Consider the following 17,121-nt stretch of genomic DNA (forward strand, 5'->3'; position numbering starts at 1 on the left):
CACCCCAAGACTCGGCATTGTTATCATCATCAGCAAGGCCGTCGTCACTGTCGTCGTCTACGTCATCCTCTCCATCATCCTCAAAAGGATTGCGGAGGATACTTTCAGATTCCCTGTCGAGTATGGTCTCATCGGTTTCCTGATTACCCTCTATCCCTCCTGGCTGGGTCGATGAGCCACCAGAATTCTTCTGGTGCATCGCGAGCCTCGCAGCCAGTTGTAGACGTGCGCGTGATGGAGGAATGTTTAGTGGCGGTGGTGGTGGAGGCGGGGGCGGAACAGAAGGGGGATCCATTGATGACGAAGAAGCCGCATTCAGTGAATCTGTATAGGCGCGAAACTATTGAACTATCAGTAAGTGCATTTGACTCAATAATATATGATCGCTTTTGCACGTGGGCTGTTGAGGTGAGATGCATCATAAGAAACCAAAGATAATCGTATCGCGCCAGGGACAAGTTACCTCATTATTAACATCCTCTTCATTATCTTCTGCTTCGTCTTCTTCTTCATCACTTGAGCTGCCGAAGCCGGATCCCGATAGCAAGCCAGAGCTTATGCTGAAAGGTCCGATGCTGCTTCCGCTGCCATTATCCTGTGTTTCCATACTACCCCCAGTGCCATTTAACCCTGCCTCAGCAAGCGCGTTGGAGCCGCCACCCTGGGCGCTACCAAGTCCCAGGCTTGACAAGCCCATACCACCCAGACTATTGCCACCCATCTGCGTCCTGTTGCTCATTGCAACTTCGGGCCTAACTCCTCCAAGGATGGCATTGTCCCTCTCCCTTGTTTCCGCGAGGGCACCCTCAACATACATAATCCAGTCCTGGCTCATGACGCGATCCAAGACAAGCTCCGAAAGGAGCTCTGGTGGATTCCGCTCCGTGAATTTCACCACTTCTTCAGCAATAAGCGTCAAATGACCCATATAACCCATCCGGGTCTTATTTCGAGCTTGGGACTGCTCGCTGGATCTTTGGCCGTTAATAATAGCGTTGGTGATATCAGCAGCCTCAAACAATGAGATTGCTAGAGTAGGGTTATAGCCGCGATCCATAGGTCCATTGAATACTTGCTGGACGATGTCATAAACAACGTTATGGAGAAAGTTATTCCAGGGATATTTGAAAAAAAAGGACTATTCAAAATCAGCTTCCTGGAATAAACAATATCATTTAAGATCACTTACTAGTATCGTTGGCACAACTTGATGTTCCACAAATTGCATCTTGAGGTAATCGCCGACAACTGGCTCAAGGCGCTGTTCTATATTTCCAGATAGAACCAACTCGGGCTGATGAGCTTGAACAACGGGGACACTTCCCGCATTCTCGGACTCTGGTTGTAAAGGCTCGCGAGGAACTACACTCGGCTCACTTTCTATAGGCGCATCATTCACAGCAGACTTCTCTCCTGTCATAGTAGAGCTTTCTGTAGCCTCGGGGTTGCTTGTAGGAGACTCTTTAGACACATCTTGTAACTGTAGTGTTTGAACGTCAACTGATACAGAAGGCCCGCCATCATGCTTTTGATCTGGTGTCTTTACCTGGAGCGGCCCAGTGGTCGTTTGGGACACCTGTGACGGCTGCGAATTGGCTACGGGAACATCACTCTGTTCTTGCACCGACTTCGGAGTAGCGGTCGGTTTCTTCGGGGAGAGAGGCGCAACCATGAGCTCGGGATTTTCGAATTGCTGCTCATTGAGATTACTATCATGGACGTTTAGCCTTGGAGAGCTGAGAGGCTCTTCCACGAAATCTTCATCGTCCCTGTCGAGAAATGACGAGACTTGTCCGGTAGGAATTTCGTCCTCGGCTTTGACGAACTCATGCGATGTATCTTCGGTCATTTCACCTAATGGAGTAACTTCCTCAAATCCGTCATCATCGGAAGCGTTTGTGATCTCTAGGCGGCGGGCATCATCTGGAGAGGAGTGGCGCATGCGCATAGTCAGATCCTCCGATGATTGTACCTCCTCGCCGCGATTTGTTGCAAGTCGGCCCTCGACTCGTAGTCGCTGGCGTTCTTCGTCTCGAAGCGCGATCACTTGCTCCGAACCAACTTCGTTGAGCAGCGCCATATTGCTACAATGGAGGAGTTCGGCCATGAGCTCACAGGTCTTGAACCGATCAAAACCGAGAGGCTCGATCTTCTCTCCAAAGGTAGAATCTAACCGCTGCCTTTGGGAAGAGACCGGGGCATTGAGAATTTTTGTCATAAAGGCGGGGACGTGGTCGGCGAAGAGCCGGAGCAGGGTACCTAGATAAATAGGATCGCGACTAGAGGGCAAGGCATTCGAATCAGGGCCAACATCCGGATCATAATCGGAGTTGTTCTTGCGGATAACCTCAATGACAATCCCAACGCCAACAGTAAGGGGATTCCCACCATCAAGCATGTATCCAATTAGCTTATGGACACAAGGCTTGGACACTAGTTGGCGTGTAAGCTCATTCGGACCGATGCAGGCCTGCTCGTTCTGCGAGGCATTGGCGGAGACAGTGATGATAGCCTTGATGAAGTCACCGGCAGACGTCTGCGTAGCAGAACTGTGCTCCGGCCCAAGAAATGAGAGCAGCGTCGGCATGACATCTTTACCGTAAAGCCACTAGTTCCAGCGGGTTCGTGTTAGCAATATACTGTGAGCTGACTGACCGATCGGTCTCCTTGGATATCTGAACACACCTCAACTATACCTTGACCGTTCTCTATTCTCTCAAGGCTAATGATCTTAAGCAGGAGATCCATTATCATGGGACAATCGACATGACGTAGCATGTTGGGGACCGCATCGTCAAGAGACTTCAAGAGATCCAGCATTTCCTCCGTCTTTTTATCGAACAAGGCTTCGTTGACCTTGGTAAAATAGCTCGCCTGGAGGGGATCTAAGGGAGACGGGTGTTTAAGGAAATTCCAAAAGTTACGCAGAAGTTGGTGGCTTTCCATCAAAGCTTCGTAGATGGACCAATTATCGGAGGAGAGGACTTCAGCGGCAACATAAGCATATCTGTTCCTCTTCTTCTCAGCCTCATCCTCCTCGGTTCCATCGCTAGTTGCTCTTGATGAGGCACGTGGGCGGCCAAAAGATAGGGCCCTAGACTTGCCCTTCTTCTCATCCTCGTTGGCTTCCTCTTCGGGAACTTCTACAGGTTCAAGTTTCGGTGTGATAACATATTCGAGGAGCTTCTCGAGCACCTTGGACTCGCGTAAATACTCGATGAGCTTAGTGTTGTGCTGTTTCAGTTCCTGGATTAGGTCGCTCTCATCAAGCAGATCTTCGAGTTGGAAGTCAGGCTTATCGAGAATGGTATCAATAGTCGAGATGTTGGCGTAACCGCCAAATCTCCAGAACATGTCGATTCGTAATGGGGGCGGCGCCCTATGTCACTGCGCCGGTAGGGCTGCACCGGCACCGGACTAGCAAGAGTAGAGATACGTGTGTCGAGGTGAATACGAGTGCAGATAGACGGCGGGTGCAGGGAGTGGGATTCGGCATACGAAGGCCTGTCCTTTACCCGGGTCTGGTCGTCTGGTCGGATCGGAGCCAAGTTTGGTGGCGCGCGCGGGGGAAAAATAAGGGCGAAATGAATTGTAATATCGTCACAGGTATAGATTATGTGGGTTTCCCACGTGTGGTTAGGTAGGAAATTTCTCGATTATTTTTTTTTTCCGACGGTCGGTTCTATCCGTCGAAATGGAATGGAATTGTCGGGTTTTTGGTCCGGTACTTTCTTATTCGCACCTTGGGACCCCTTAAACTACATAAGCCAATCGCAAAATACTGCTAATCCAGATTTCGATGTCTGTATGCCAAAGGCAAGATACAGATGGGGATAGAAAATAAAGATATGATCAGGCAGCGATTGTGGATTCGGGCGCTTGTTGTTTAGCTAAATAAGGTAAGGAGGTGTGTATGGTAATTGGATTCCTTGAGTCCACCCCGTCTTAATCCGCCGCTGGAGTCGAAGTAATAAAGGGGAATAAATGGCTTGGTGGGGGAAGGGGGAAGGGCTGAGCAAGGTATCTTTAAGTTGTTAAAAATGAGAAATGGCTAGGTTAGACGAAAAGATGGAAAGCACAACTTGTTCAAAAACATGAAGAAGATATAGAAGTAGGAGATCAAGCTATACTGTTAGATAAAAATGGGGTTGAGATATGTAATAGATTGGAGGTTGTAGGTAAGAAAGAAGTCCATGTCAGCCCGATAAGTCTCGAATTTCCCACTTCTTGGGTCTTGGCCGGGGAATTTGAATTGCGGAGGCCGGGCGTGCCTGCTTCAATGCTTGATACACGTTACATGTATTACATGTTAGTCACCCGTACTTGCATGTGTTTACACCAGGTACCGTACATGGAGGTAGTACAAGTTGAGGTGCGTGCACCTAGGCACATCATCTCACACTGTACCTTAGATAACAAAAAGTTGCGCAAACTACCTAAGGTACCCAGAACCCCGCTGCGTACTACCATTACCAATAAGTCACTACCTATGTACCTAAATACATAAGCATGCAGTTTAGCAGGTATAAATACAGTATTCCATACTATGTACCTGTTTTTACTATATGCGCCTCATAAACTTATCTCCTAGGCTTATACGGCAATCTTAGAAGCATACACCCCTTTTCTAGATAGAAGGAGTCGAATTATATCGCATGATTTGAACTGAGCTTCACATAACTTATATTACCTAGGTTAGGGACTCAACTTCTTACGTACGTGAGAACAATATGAAAAATATGGGAATAAACTAGCTCAATGCTAGATCGTATATTCAAGTCTCTCCTCGGTATGCAATGATAGGGTATCTATTTTCTTCCATATCTACGGTGCTGCCACGACCATTGATCAGCCTGAACGATGCAATAGCACCACAGAAAATGACGCCAACCTTGGACTTAACAACGCCAACAAATCTCGTTACTTCTTCCCTTCATCAAGTTCGCCCTCCCTACCAGCCCGCCCGCCCCGTTCTTTAATCTCCTAGATCCGTAGGGTTAAAGCTCGTTTCTAGTCATCTTCCCGTGCCGCCTCGAAGAACGGCGTGTTTGCAGTGTCTGCGGTTTTCTACGGCAACAATATTCGAGGCAGTATCTGAAGATACATGCCCCAACCTTTGGCTTCGAGACCTCGTTACTCCGACCATAAAAGCTCTGAAGCTTTAGCGGAAGCTAAGATCGTCAAAGTGACGCCAGAACGACACATGTTTTCATGTCCTATCACATACCGTATTGGTGGCTTCAGTTGGCAAAAATCCTCAGCTTACAGTCCACACACCCGGTTGCGATAACACACCGGATTTGAACATCAGCAACAGCCGCAGCTTTCGCAATGCCGTTTAGAGATGTGCCATTTAAACCTTCGCCTGACCCGTTCGTCACGGGCTCGCGTATAATGCCCGGGGCCCACCTCAAACAGGAAACAAAGTGGCCATGCGCGTCTACGAGAGTCTTCACATTTTTCCCTTCCTGAGCCAAATCCCAGCACCGTAACGTCTTGTCATCGGACACACTGAGGAGGTATTTACCGCCTGGGTGAAACACCAATGCTCTTACCCAGTTATCGTGTCCAAGAAGGGTCTTAATACAGTTGCCTCTCGCATCCCAGATACGTATCGACTTGTCTCGGGAACCTGTTGCCATAAACTCCGCAGTGCTCGATGCTGGAGGCGGCTTTTTCAATCCAGCAAGTGGTGCAAGATATTGATAAGTTGATGGGGGAGCAAGAGTGCAACACTCGACTGTGTGTTCATGGCCGACGAGTGTCAGCTTGCTTTCAGGGTTAGCAAGCGAAATATCCCAAAGGCGAGCAGTCTGATCATTTCCGGCGGATAGAAGATAACGGCCATCCGGGGACGGACAAACATCCCTGACCCAATCTGCATGTCCTCGTATAGTTTTGACGCAATAGCCCGTCGTCACGTCCCATAAACGTAACGTCTTGTCTCTAGAAGCAGATACGAGAAGGTTGCTAGAACTTGGTGCACCCGCTGCACCTGACGGGATGAAGCGAACGGCGCTAACGCTGTGGTCATGCCCGGGTAGAGTTCTAATATTCTTGTATTCATCGGAAGGATCCCACAGCTTGATAGTCAGGTCACTCGAGCACGATGCCAGAAGGGTCCCACCCCTAGGACCACCAAAATCCACATCCAGCACTGCTTTTGTATGCCCCTTGATTGTGCGCTCCTGCTCTCCTAGCTCCCAATCCCAAATTTTTATCGTATAATCCTCGGAACCCGTGGCTAAGGAAGAGAAAACAGGATGGAAGGCGACACAGGTAATAGGGCCCCTGTGAGATTCCAGGGTATGACGGGGCGGAGATCGAGGGAGCCAACTAGACGGGTCTTGGTTCCGCTTGGATAGAGAGGTAGGTGTCGCATTATCCAACTCCGACTGTAGAGTAGCCGTTTTCGACTCTAGTTCCATAATCTAATAGCAACGCGGCACATGTTAGTAGAGGGTAGCAGCATACAAGAGGGGATTTCATCTCCCGTACCTTCTTCTGTAATCGCACAACGCTGGTCCATTTCTTTTCCAAAAGTCCCTCATATTTCTTAGAAGTAGCAGTATCGAACGTGTCACCAAGGTTCAGTTCTTCCCGTAAGGCAGCTGCCGTGTTAGGCAGGTTGTTCGATGACAGGTACGCAATAATGGCCTTGTGTCTAGTATATAAGTTAGCATCGGCTGTTATCTCATTGTTCTCTAAGAAGTGGGGGAAGACTGAGATGGAAAACGTACAGCTCTTCAGCTTGTCGAGGGGTCAGAATTTGGCTCATTTTGTCCAGTTTACTACACGAGGCTGTTCATGGACGTAGTAATGCAAAAGTATGAAGGTCCTATGCTTTAGAGAGATTGCGAGCAGTCAATATAACCTCAGAAGGCTATAAGCAGCACTCAAGAGAGCGAGGAGGCAACAAAGACGGTAGTTGCCCACACACAATGCGTCGGTAGTCTCAGAAGATGATCACACACAAAGAAGTGTAAACGACAATAATGTGTCACCAAAGCCTTGTTTATGCTTGTTACCAGGGAACAAGAGACGTCGGAAAGGCTTCCTAGGCCAAATCGAATGAAGCTTTGTACCAAAAGTAGAAACGACACGAGGGCCAAACAGTGGACGGACTGCTGGCAACCCGCGAGGGAGAACCAGTAGGAAAGTCAACCAGGCAGAGTATAACGTAGGGGGAAAGGCGATATAGGTATTGACGTAGGTGTATAAGTAGGCAGGTTAGTTGGCGGGTTGGCGGATCGAAACGTTTAATAGGAAGTTATAGGCCGAGACTTGGTTGGATCATAATTTAGGGTTGCGCCGGAGAGAAGAGATATAATTGAAGTTGTCGCTATGAATGCGTAAAAGGGACAAAATCCAGATTCAATCAAGCAGATACCTTCGTATACGCTCGGGGCAACATGTCGGGATGGTGAAGGAAAAGGCACGATCGTCAATTTGTTGCTTCTAAGACCTTTTGACAGGAGAGGGAAAAAATTGGAAAGACAACAATCCCAGATATTGACTTGTTTCTTGATGTGTTCTGGTAATGCATTAACTACCTATGTAGGTTAGGTATGTAGGTAAGTACCATTCCCACCTTTAGGTAATGTACAAACATTAAGGTAGATATTAGATATCAGGTACATTCTAGGGAAGTGTAGGGAAGCATGCCTATTGGAGATGGAGACCCGACAAGACATGTGAAGCCACATGGCTTTGCCCGGCCTCCGGGGAAACAGAGGAGCACAAGCCACACCTCTCGACCCGTACCTAGGTACATAGATGTACCACGCAAGTACTACATACCCGGGCATGCGCGTATGCTAATAGACCAGACATAAAATCTACAGCAATAGGTAGCATCGCTTAAAGATACCTCATTACATAATATTAGGTACGTAAACACTCAACTTTATACTAAGAAACGAAATAATTAAACCTAAACATTGTTCTTATTTACTGTCCAAATTCACATTGGAAATTATGACCAAATAGAATAATTATAAAGGTATAACTATGTAAATACTGGCATCAAAACGACTTGTTTACACGAAGGTTTATGGGATACTTGCGTGTATGCAAATAATACAAGTACTAGTTGCCCCGATCTAATACATAGCACCAGGAGTCGCTACGTCAACAAGTCAAGCGCGGTACCCCAGTATTTATTTTTAAATCTGGCCAATAAACTACCGGGTAGATACATACTTATGTACATAACCTAAGACATCCATTGTATATATGTAGAAAAAGAATAAATTGGAAAGCAATAACCTTCCATCGTCATCGTCAACTTCAAAGACGCATGTCCCAATTTTGCGCCCTACAACATTCGAAATTCCACGCGATACAGTCCAGCCTTTCTAATCAAAGAGTAAGCGTCCTAAACTTCAAATAAAGCAAGCGCCACCTTTGCCGTTACGTACCTTATACCCGATACCCGATATACTGTGTATCGCCTCAACAAAACATACATACATTTTTTAAGATTGCTCCCCGCAAAATCATCCAAGTCTTTGAAGTTTGCACAAGGTGAACCGTGGGAAAGAGTAAACATAGAGCATAACATATTGAATATATTGATTGGCTTAACTCTAAAGCTTATCCCATGAAAACAATGTATGTTTAATCTTTCTGCCTCTTCATTATAACCATTCTTGTTCCCCTGGCCCATGACCCGAGGCCTGCAATTTCTCTACGTCTCTACACAAGACATTCACCCACTCCTTTTTCCATATGCCCTACGAATCCCTAAGCGCCTCAACTACAATAGCAGCAACAAAGCCGTTGTTAGCAGCCCCTTCCGCGAGGAACTTGAAGCCTGAGGTGAGGAACGGGGGCCAAGGACGAGCACGGTGGACGAGAAACGGGGAACAAGAGATGAGGAAGACGCATTGATCTTCTCTCAACTCCATCCTAAACTCTTTGTCTCGCCGCGCTTCTCGCAACCTCTACACTCAAAATGCGTCTTCGCCTCCTCAAGGTGCCAGTTCTACCAAAACTAATCAAGAGAGTAGCCTCGACTTTATCGCATCGTCGCGCCCGAAGGAAGTCGACTCAACCCACCCCTAATCGCAAAGCACATAACACATCGGTATCGCCGACGGTCGATCGTAACTGTCCGATCGTGAATATGGCGGACGGAGAGCCCGACTACAGCTCTCTTCCATTAACAGATAGATGGGTACACAAGGTGCGTGCCATCATCATATATTCCCCCCTTGTCCTGGCGTCGGTTCTAAAACAATATCGGGTGAACAGGTTTGGAAAGTTCGTAAGCAGGCATACGAAGAGGCAGCAAAGCAATTTGAAATCACTCCAGACGAATACGATCCAGCTTTTCGACCATTCAACCAAGATCCGAGTTTGTGGAAGGGTGCGGTCGCAGATTCAAACGTTGCCGCTCAGTCCGACGGTATTGCAGCATTCTGCGCGTTCCTCAAGTTCGGTGGTAAGGAATGTTGCGTTCGTTCACGTGGTCATGTTGTCACTCCCATCGTCGAGAAGGGCCTTGTGTCCACGAGGCCTGCCACCAAAGCTTCCTCGGTCGAGGCTCTACTGCTTCTTATCGAGCTCGATGCCGCCGGTCCCATTGTCGAGGATATCCTCCCAGCTGTATCTGCGAAGCAACCCAAAGTCATCGCAGCTGCTTTAGCAGCCCTCACGACCATCTTCCACAGCTACGGCTGCAAGATAGCCGACCCAAAGCCGGTCCTTAAGGTCCTCCCCAAAGCATTTGGACACGCGGACAAGAATGTGCGAGCCGAAGCAACCAATCTAGCTGTTGAATTCTACCGATGGCTGAGGGATGCGATGAAGCCTATGTTCTGGGGTGATTTAAAGCCCACACAGCAGTCTGATCTAGAAACCCAGTTTGAAAAAATTAAAACAGAGCCGTCGCCAAAACAGGAACGCCTTTTACGAACTCAACAGGCAGCTTTGGCTCGTGCTCCGCCGCCCGGGGCTGAAGAGGAGGTGGACGACGACGACGGAATTGATGAGCCAGTCGAAGTTGATGCATTCGATCTTGCGGAACCCCAAGACGTCATATCCAAAGTTCCGGCTAATTTTCACGACAATCTTGCATCTTCGAAGTGGAAGGATCGTAAAGAGGCTCTGGAGGCGCTCTTTGCTGTACTCAACGTACCAAGAATCAAAGATGGCGACTTCAACGAGATCAACCGTGGCTTGGCGAAATGCATGAAAGACGCCAATATAGCCGTCGTCACCCAGGCGGCCCAATGTATCGAAGTACTCGCAAAGGGTCTTCGAAAAAGTTATAGTAAATACCGGTCAATCGTTATGACGCCAATCATGGAACGTTTAAAGGAGAAAAAGCAGACCGTTGCGGACGCACTAGGAGCTGCACTAGACCAAGTCTTTCTGGCGACAAGCTTGTCTGACTGTTTGGAGGAAATCATTTCCTTTCTTCCCCACAAGAATCCTCAGGTAAAAGAAGGAAGCATGAGGTTCCTTGTCCGCTGTCTTAGAACCACCCGGGATCCCCCAAACAAGCAAGAAGTCGCCAGTATTGTAGAAGCCGCGAAGAAGCTACTCGCGGAGGGTAGCGAAGGGTTGAGGTCCGGTGGTGCCGAGGTTCTAGGTACAGTTATGAAGATAATTGGTGAACGTGCCATGAACCCTCATCTAGAAGGCCTAGACGATATACGAAAAACCAAAATCAAGGAGTATTTCGAGAAGGCTGAGGTTAAAGCCAAAGACAAACCGAAGCCAGCCCCAGCTCCGGTAGCACGGGGTCCGCCCGGTGGTCCAAAGAAGATGGGTGGCGGTGCCAAAAAGACCGCCGGGACCGCCAAGAAAGCCGCGCCTGTCGCACAAGAGCCCGCCTCCCTTGCGCCACAACCGACATCTCGAGCCGCACCGGGAAGTAAGCTTGGAATGCCCAAGTCTTCTGGCTTATCAGGGTTAAAAGCACCGCAAAGGCGCCTCGGTGCCCCTGGCATCGCATCCCCCCGTAGAGCGCCTGCCGCTGCCGCCCCTCTGCCTCTAGAGGAGGAGGAGGAGGATGAGACCCCGGCATCACCCCCACAGCCAAAACCTCGAGTCGGGCTAGGAAGAGGTGGTCTTGCAGCACGGTCGTTAGCAAAACCCACCGTGCCCGCCGTAACGCCTTTGGCGCCCTCACCACCGCCGTCAAGTGGGCTTACAGCCATAGAGCGCGCTGAACTAGAGGAACTACGCGCGGCAAACGAACGGCTCACTAAGCAAGTAGATGAGATGCGACACGAACGAAGCAAGCTCATGTCGGAAGTGCAAGAGCTCAAAAATCACAACGCCGGGCTCATCGAGGACCACACAAGAGATGTGCTTAGCATTAAGGCCAAAGAGACTCAATTAGTACGAGCGAGGAGTGACGCAGAAGCAGCCGAGCAAGTAAATGAAAGGCTCCGGCGGGAGCTTGAACGTCTCAAGCGTGCACTCAGTAGGGCAGAGGGGCTTGGCGTCTCTAGCGGCATTGGAAGTCCGGGAATGACGAGTCCTACTCCCGACGACATGGGCATCTACCGTGATGGCGCAAACTACCCGGGAGCTAGGGCGAACAGAATGAGCTTCGCTAGCACATTTTCAGAAGAGAAAGAAAACGGCGATGCACCACATAACTATCCTAGGAGCAAGTTAAGTCCAGATTTAAGATATGGTAGTGGTTCAAGCGGAAGGGGAAGTCCTGCTCGCGGCTTTAGAAGCGCAGCAATAGACGAAGGGATTGGACACAATACCGGGTCCGCCACAAGTTCGATGGCCGCCGGAACCGGTAGTAATGGAGCCGAAAATTGGAAGAGGGCAGCAGAAGTCACAAGTCAACTCAAAGCAAGAATAGAGCAGATGAAGGTAAGCTAGAGAAGTATCCCGTCGCTTAATATGAAGGGTAGCAACTAATCAACCGCAGGCGAAGCAGGGGTTCAGCCGATCGTGAAGTAGGACTTGTTCAAGTGTCTTATCATCAGGAAATGGCGTTTGTTAGGAGACGAGTCCAAAAGAGGGATCAGGGGTGCGTCATCGGGTGCATTTTCCTGGCGTCGGATTACATACCCCCGGCTATTTTCGTTCGCTACTAAAGCGTTCAGAAATATCATGATAATTATGTTTAGACTCGATTACCTCGTCATTAAAAATAAGGGTGCATTTATACGGATTGAAAGGGGGGAGTCATTCAGTCCTATTAGATTTTAATACGGGATGTGGTTTAACCATCTTGCACCGTCTTATTTCTCAAGTAGTTTGTGTGTCTACAAACGGTATAGACATGCTATAGGGTTATACCCGTGCTACTCACACGCAACATGTACCTAGAATTAAAGATGATGTTGTGGCTATTAAGATATGCCTAATCATAAAATTGTTATATTAGAGGTCCACGGTTCACTGTTCAAGCCCTTCGTAAAACTAATTTATGGGTTCATACGACCGCGAGAGCGTAGATGTTCTCAGAACTCTTGTAATGTGTTTCGCTATGTATAGCTGCTCCTATCCCAATCTACACATCGGACCAAAAGCGGCCAGACATTTCATTCATTTAATATCTCCTAGTTCACAGCCAAGCCTTAATATATTCACCTCATAGTCAGTAGGTTGTCTCGATTCATGGTCGATTAGAAGCCATATAGGAGGTATGTACCTAATGTAAGCTACGTCTCTAGCCTGCAAGCTAGACTTCTAGGTACCGATGCCAAGATGGTTATGTGCTAATCCTTGATTTTCAGGACGGCCTTGCCAAAATTATCGCCTTTAAGTAGTCCCACGAACCCTTCAGCCGCCTTGTCGATACCCTCGGTGACGTGAAGTTTGGCCTTGAAAGATCCTTCTGCGATCCATTTTTGAACTTGTTGCTGGTGCTCTTCAAAGTATGCAGGCCCGAATTCAGGTTGTCCAACAAGGAAGCCTTGCATCGTTAAGAGCCGTGCAATGAGCTGGGTGAGATTCTTGACACCATATCTTTGGTCACGCGGCAAGTTGTATCCCGAAATCTACTTGTTCGTTAGCATAGACAGTCTATCAAAAAGGGTAAGGGAAGGGGAAACGGTACCATTCCGCAAACTGGAATTCGTCCGAGAGAATTCATATTCTCCAAAGCAGCATCGAGCTGGTCTCCACCAACGTTCTCAAAGTAGATATCAATTCCGTCGGGTGCGAGGCGCTTAAGCGCATCGAATGCGCTCTCCTTCTTGTAGTTAAAACCACCGTCGAATCCGAGCTCATTTATGATATAATCTAGCTTCTCATCAGAGCCAACCGAGCCAATGACTTTAAGTCCTTCATTCTTCGCGACTAGACCCACGACCTGCCCGACAGCGCCAGCAGCCGAGCTAACAAATACTGTTTCTCCCTTCTTTGGTTTTCCAATCTTATGGAGAGCCGAATAGGCCGTTAAGCCAGGCATGCCTAAGGGGCCTAGAAACATGCCAAGATCGAGATTATGCGGGTTGTTGATCTTGCGCACATTGGCAGTGGAAACATCGGGAACTGTAGCATACTCAGCAATAGGAAGAAATGCGGACACAATATCTCCTTGGCTGAAATCCGACGTGTCTGACTTTAGAACCCGGGCGATGGTGCCATTTGAGATTGGACTGTTAATAGCGAAAGGCGGCGCGTAAGACTTGACACTGCCATCATGCATCCTACCGCGGAGATAGGGGTCGAAGGAAGCATAGAGTATCTCGACGATCAGGCCACCTTTTGGAGGGGCCGCATCGAGGTCAATGGACTGCTCCTCAACGGCGAGATGCTCTCCTGGAACCGGGAAACCAGTAGGGACCTTTTTGAAAATGAGAGACTTGTTTGGCGCCATTGTTGGATCAGGCGAGGTCGAGTATCCCTCAGAGTAGTATAATATGGGCAGAGGTCTGGCGAGGATACGTTAAGAAGCGAAAGGTGAGAGTCAAAGTAAACTCCCAGGCTATACTCCTAGGCTACTCCTTTAGATATATGCTATGTTTATGTGTACGATGCAGTCGAAATTGTGAAAGGGTGATGACGTCTTGATGCGTTTATAGCTAACTACTAAACGGGTCTACCCCCGATGATACGACTTATATATCATAGATGTAAACGCGTATCTATGTACCAACCTAGGTTAATGAGCTCGTGAAGTCCCACATGCCTAGGTAAAATTATAGACAAACTAGTATTTGTAATCCCGACACGGAGTCCACGGCGGTGTTGATTTATAATGCAACCCAAAAATACTACACTGCAATACCTAACCTAAGATATGTACGATATAAGTCAGGCCATGCCTAGATACAAGTACCTCCCGAACGCCACACACTAATACCTATACACTTCCTCATTCGGCCATTATCCCGATCATCGTCTCTCACCCGCCCGCCACGAAGAAAAATTCTTAACCCTTTCTCGCATCTTCCAGCTCACAACCTCAACTTCTGTCACTACTTACCTACATATGAAGATACCAAAGCGTGCCAAGGTAAACCCGACACTGTACTCGACATACTATACATAGTATAAGATATATTACATAGCGAGGCCTACTTTGTATACTTCTCGTAAAGTTACTTACTGCCATGCCATCTAGCTTTATAAGATTAACACGATCAACCGAATGAAAGTTGCACCAGTAGAATAAAATAGTAGCCACCAATTACTCTCCAAGGAGTCCACAAGTCTCTATTCCAAATGCTTAAGCTGACTGTTCACCCCCTTGGTCCTGCTCTACTTGCACCTTTCGGTCCCTCCGCCACACAAGCCACCAGGAAGTCAAGACTGTGGCGATTCCCACACTCAGAAACCCGAGACAGATTCCATATGATACATGGTATGAGGGGCCAAACACTGTGCTGTAGACGTGCGGGCCTGCGATGCCGCTGAATTGCGCCATAGCATTCGTCCACCCAATGCCTAACCCAGATGCAACTGTCCCCCTGAGCGCTCGAATACGCTCCGGCCATATTACTGGATATGCCGAACCCGCACACGAGACGGCGACAATCAAGAATATATACCTTACCACCGCGTTGCGGACTGTAAAAAGGATGATATAGCAAACAATAATAGTCGACTCAACTGCGAAATTGTCAGCATCCACAATAATACGTTCCGTAATTAACTCTATACCCACTCGTAACGGCAGTAGTCCACGGCCTAATGGCCTTTTTATGCAAAAAGTAACCCAAGACATTCAAGAAGAGGAACGCGGATAGGTAAGGAGGCTGTAATGTACACATATTAGATATACATAATCCTAGGCTGGAGGTAGGTTCATATTCTTACAATATTCATAAGCTGCGAGTTGGATGTCGTCGTGAATCCCAGTTCATAAATGACGGTAGGCAACGCTGTCCCAATACCAAAACCACCGATTCCATGACAGATCCAATATAAGGTAAACGTATAAAAGGTAGGATCTTTGATGAGCTTTCGTAACGATTCGAAATCCCAGTACCCTTTTCTTCCCGAGGGGGCAGTCTTCTCGAGACGGTCTTGTAAAAAGTCTCGCTCCTCATCTGTGAGCATCAAGGCTGTCTCAGGGTAGTCCGGTAGCCATAACGCCCCAACCGAGAGCACAATGGCAGGCAAGCCTTCAATCAAGAAAAGCCATCGCCAACCAGCAAGACCGCCTAGCCCATCCTAATGATAAGATCGTTAGCAATGATGCTCACTAATCAAGAACACAATCTTCCAGGCAACCGATAATCATAAATAAGACGATATGAGATAGAGCTACTTACCATGAAGCCGATGGCATAAGCAAGCAGGCCGCTCACTGCCGGAGAAAGCTGGCCAAGCGAGTAAAAAATAGCAATCCTCTGTGGCATTTCGATAGGCTTATACCAGAAGGCCATGTGGTATAATACGGCTGGGTAGAACCCAGCTTCGGCTAGCCCAATGGCAAACCGAACAAACATCATCTATTTGCGTCCATGTTAGGGTCTACAAGGTTAGTTGCTCCGAATCTCAGAGAACCCGTAGCTACTTACACCTGTGAAGTCTTGTGCTGCAGCAGATGAGCAGGCAGATATACCCCAGCCGAGAATGAGTACAAACATCCATTTCGAAGGTGAAAACACCTTCATTGCGATGGTGTTCGTGGGCTCAAAAATCATGTAGCTGTAGGAGAATATAGACAATGTCCAGGCCCATTGAGAAGGGCTCAGTCCTAGCTGCTTCTTGATACCTGTGCCGTTTTCAAGATTAATAATAGCTGCATTTGAATAATTGGATGAGTCGATAACTCTGAAGACGTAAACCAATGAATAAAAGCCAACTAGCCACAGATCTATCTTCCTCATCACGGCCCTCTCGAGCTTCAAGTCGGCGCCGGATAAGTCTTGATCTATATCAACATCGATGCGAGTGCGGCGTTCCGACATTGCCGTGTCGTCAACTTTGATGTCGACTTTACTACTACTGGAAGCCATGTCGGGATTTGCTAGGCTGGCAGTATACAAATAGCCCTATAGGAAATAGCCTATACCAGAGTTAGGTATAACAGATTCTCTTTTGGAACCTCTGATAGGTGCAGTGTCGGACAAGCGGACTTGCCTTGAGGAACGAGAAAAGAGTGGCTGGCCAAGTCGGCGGCGGTAGCCTTAACATAGATAGATGAGCGTGACTCGAGTTACAACGTCAAGGGGTTAACGGCGGTTTGCCGAGCTTAAGCTAAGCACGAGCTTTATTGCGTTATCACACCATGTTATAAGAGCGTGTGTCTGAATTAGAGACCGCCTGCGATTAGTCCTATGTTCCAGACCCTGGAAACAGTTAACGGAGATAGCAAGTTAATTGCTATCACTTATGACCTCCGTGGCGAAGGCAAGGGGGGTAATCGGGCTCCGGTAACCCCCCATTTCGAAGTCTACCATCAACTACAGCGATAAACTAGCCGTTGCGGAGGTGCATCAGATTCTATCGGAACTGTGTTAGGTATTCCGGCATTTCCTCCAACCTCATTGATGGGTTTCTGAGCACGCCTGCGATGAGGTCGATGAGAACACAAAGCACGCAACTACCCCCACAACCATCCCACGACAAGTCGACCAATCACATTAAAATGCATACGCTATACTCCAAAGAGGAACAAATGCAACCAACTAGTTTGACTAAGTGTCGTGATAAAAAAATAATGTCCGGTGTATATAGGTTGGT

General features: G+C 48.0%; 5 protein-coding genes across 5 annotated transcripts; 1 reads left to right on the plus strand and 4 right to left on the minus strand.

Annotated features, from left to right (window-relative positions):
* Positions 1 to 224: 224 nt before the first annotated feature.
* On the minus strand, positions 225 to 3,484 carry F4813DRAFT_215455 (SAPS-domain-containing protein). Its single transcript, XM_049239721.1, has 3 exons — positions 2,686 to 3,484; positions 1,190 to 2,608; positions 225 to 1,138 (listed from the first exon to the last, which is right to left on the minus strand). Exons 1-3 carry the CDS (start codon positions 3,352 to 3,354, stop codon positions 419 to 421), a joined length of 2,808 nt encoding a protein of 935 aa, XP_049096117.1. The 5' UTR covers positions 3,355 to 3,484; the 3' UTR covers positions 225 to 418.
* A 1,153-nt stretch (positions 3,485 to 4,637) lies between these two features.
* On the minus strand, positions 4,638 to 6,778 carry F4813DRAFT_399104 (dynein regulator; the record flags this gene model as incomplete). The annotated part of the gene is made up of 3 exons (XM_049248131.1): positions 4,638 to 6,431; positions 6,499 to 6,664; positions 6,741 to 6,778. 3 exons carry the CDS (start codon positions 6,776 to 6,778, stop codon positions 5,241 to 5,243), a joined length of 1,395 nt encoding a protein of 464 aa, XP_049096118.1. The 3' UTR covers positions 4,638 to 5,240.
* A 1,812-nt stretch (positions 6,779 to 8,590) lies between these two features.
* On the plus strand, positions 8,591 to 12,343 carry F4813DRAFT_371668 (ARM repeat-containing protein). Its single transcript, XM_049244634.1, has 3 exons — positions 8,591 to 9,187; positions 9,256 to 11,844; positions 11,903 to 12,343. The coding sequence occupies exons 1-3, from the start codon at positions 8,957 to 8,959 to the stop codon at positions 11,927 to 11,929; spliced, it is 2,847 nt and encodes a 948-aa protein (XP_049096119.1). The 5' UTR covers positions 8,591 to 8,956; the 3' UTR covers positions 11,930 to 12,343.
* F4813DRAFT_371671 (NAD(P)-binding protein) lies at positions 12,344 to 14,114 on the minus strand. The gene is made up of 3 exons (XM_049244635.1): positions 13,040 to 14,114; positions 12,632 to 12,980; positions 12,344 to 12,556 (listed from the first exon to the last, which is right to left on the minus strand). Exons 1-2 carry the CDS (start codon positions 13,802 to 13,804, stop codon positions 12,699 to 12,701), a joined length of 1,047 nt encoding a protein of 348 aa, XP_049096120.1. The 5' UTR covers positions 13,805 to 14,114; the 3' UTR covers positions 12,344 to 12,556; positions 12,632 to 12,698.
* Positions 14,115 to 14,363: 249 nt separating this feature from the next.
* F4813DRAFT_371674 (MFS general substrate transporter) lies at positions 14,364 to 17,067 on the minus strand. Its single transcript, XM_049244636.1, has 6 exons — positions 16,519 to 17,067; positions 15,954 to 16,444; positions 15,705 to 15,884; positions 15,247 to 15,603; positions 15,095 to 15,185; positions 14,364 to 15,039 (listed from the first exon to the last, which is right to left on the minus strand). The coding sequence occupies exons 2-6, from the start codon at positions 16,392 to 16,394 to the stop codon at positions 14,657 to 14,659; spliced, it is 1,452 nt and encodes a 483-aa protein (XP_049096121.1). The 5' UTR covers positions 16,395 to 16,444; positions 16,519 to 17,067; the 3' UTR covers positions 14,364 to 14,656.
* Positions 17,068 to 17,121: the final 54 nt, after the last annotated feature.

The sequence above is a fragment of the Daldinia decipiens genome (assembly GCF_022478715.1).
Source record: "Daldinia decipiens strain CBS 113046 unplaced genomic scaffold F4813scaffold_39, whole genome shotgun sequence".
In the NCBI taxonomy this organism is placed as follows: Eukaryota; Fungi; Ascomycota; class Sordariomycetes; order Xylariales; family Hypoxylaceae; genus Daldinia; species Daldinia decipiens.

Excerpts from the sequence above, each read along its gene's own strand:
- F4813DRAFT_215455 (XM_049239721.1), bottom strand. The coding sequence starts at position 3,354 with ATGTTCTGGAGATTTGGCGGTTACGCCAACATCTCGACTATTGATACC. Across the intron at positions 2,609-2,685 it reads ACGGTCAAGGTATAGTTGAG|TGGCTTTACGGTAAAGATGT; the intron begins GTGTGTTCAGAT and ends CGCTGGAACTAG. Across the intron at positions 1,139-1,189 it reads AAGTTGTGCCAACGATACTA|TCCTTTTTTTTCAAATATCC; the intron begins GTAAGTGATCTT and ends GATTTTGAATAG.
- F4813DRAFT_371668 (XM_049244634.1), top strand. The coding sequence starts at position 8,957 with ATGCGTCTTCGCCTCCTCAAGGTGCCAGTTCTACCAAAACTAATCAAG. Across the intron at positions 9,188-9,255 it reads CAGATAGATGGGTACACAAG|GTTTGGAAAGTTCGTAAGCA; the intron begins GTGCGTGCCATC and ends TCGGGTGAACAG. Across the intron at positions 11,845-11,902 it reads CAAGAATAGAGCAGATGAAG|GCGAAGCAGGGGTTCAGCCG; the intron begins GTAAGCTAGAGA and ends AATCAACCGCAG.
- F4813DRAFT_371671 (XM_049244635.1), bottom strand. The coding sequence starts at position 13,804 with ATGGCGCCAAACAAGTCTCTCATTTTCAAAAAGGTCCCTACTGGTTTC. Across the intron at positions 12,981-13,039 it reads GAATTCCAGTTTGCGGAATG|ATTTCGGGATACAACTTGCC; the intron begins GTACCGTTTCCC and ends ACGAACAAGTAG.
- F4813DRAFT_371674 (XM_049244636.1), bottom strand. The coding sequence starts at position 16,394 with ATGGCTTCCAGTAGTAGTAAAGTCGACATCAAAGTTGACGACACGGCA. Across the intron at positions 15,604-15,704 it reads CTTATGCCATCGGCTTCATG|GATGGGCTAGGCGGTCTTGC; the intron begins GTAAGTAGCTCT and ends TCTTATCATTAG. Across the intron at positions 15,186-15,246 it reads ACTCGCAGCTTATGAATATT|CCTCCTTACCTATCCGCGTT; the intron begins GTAAGAATATGA and ends TGTACATTACAG.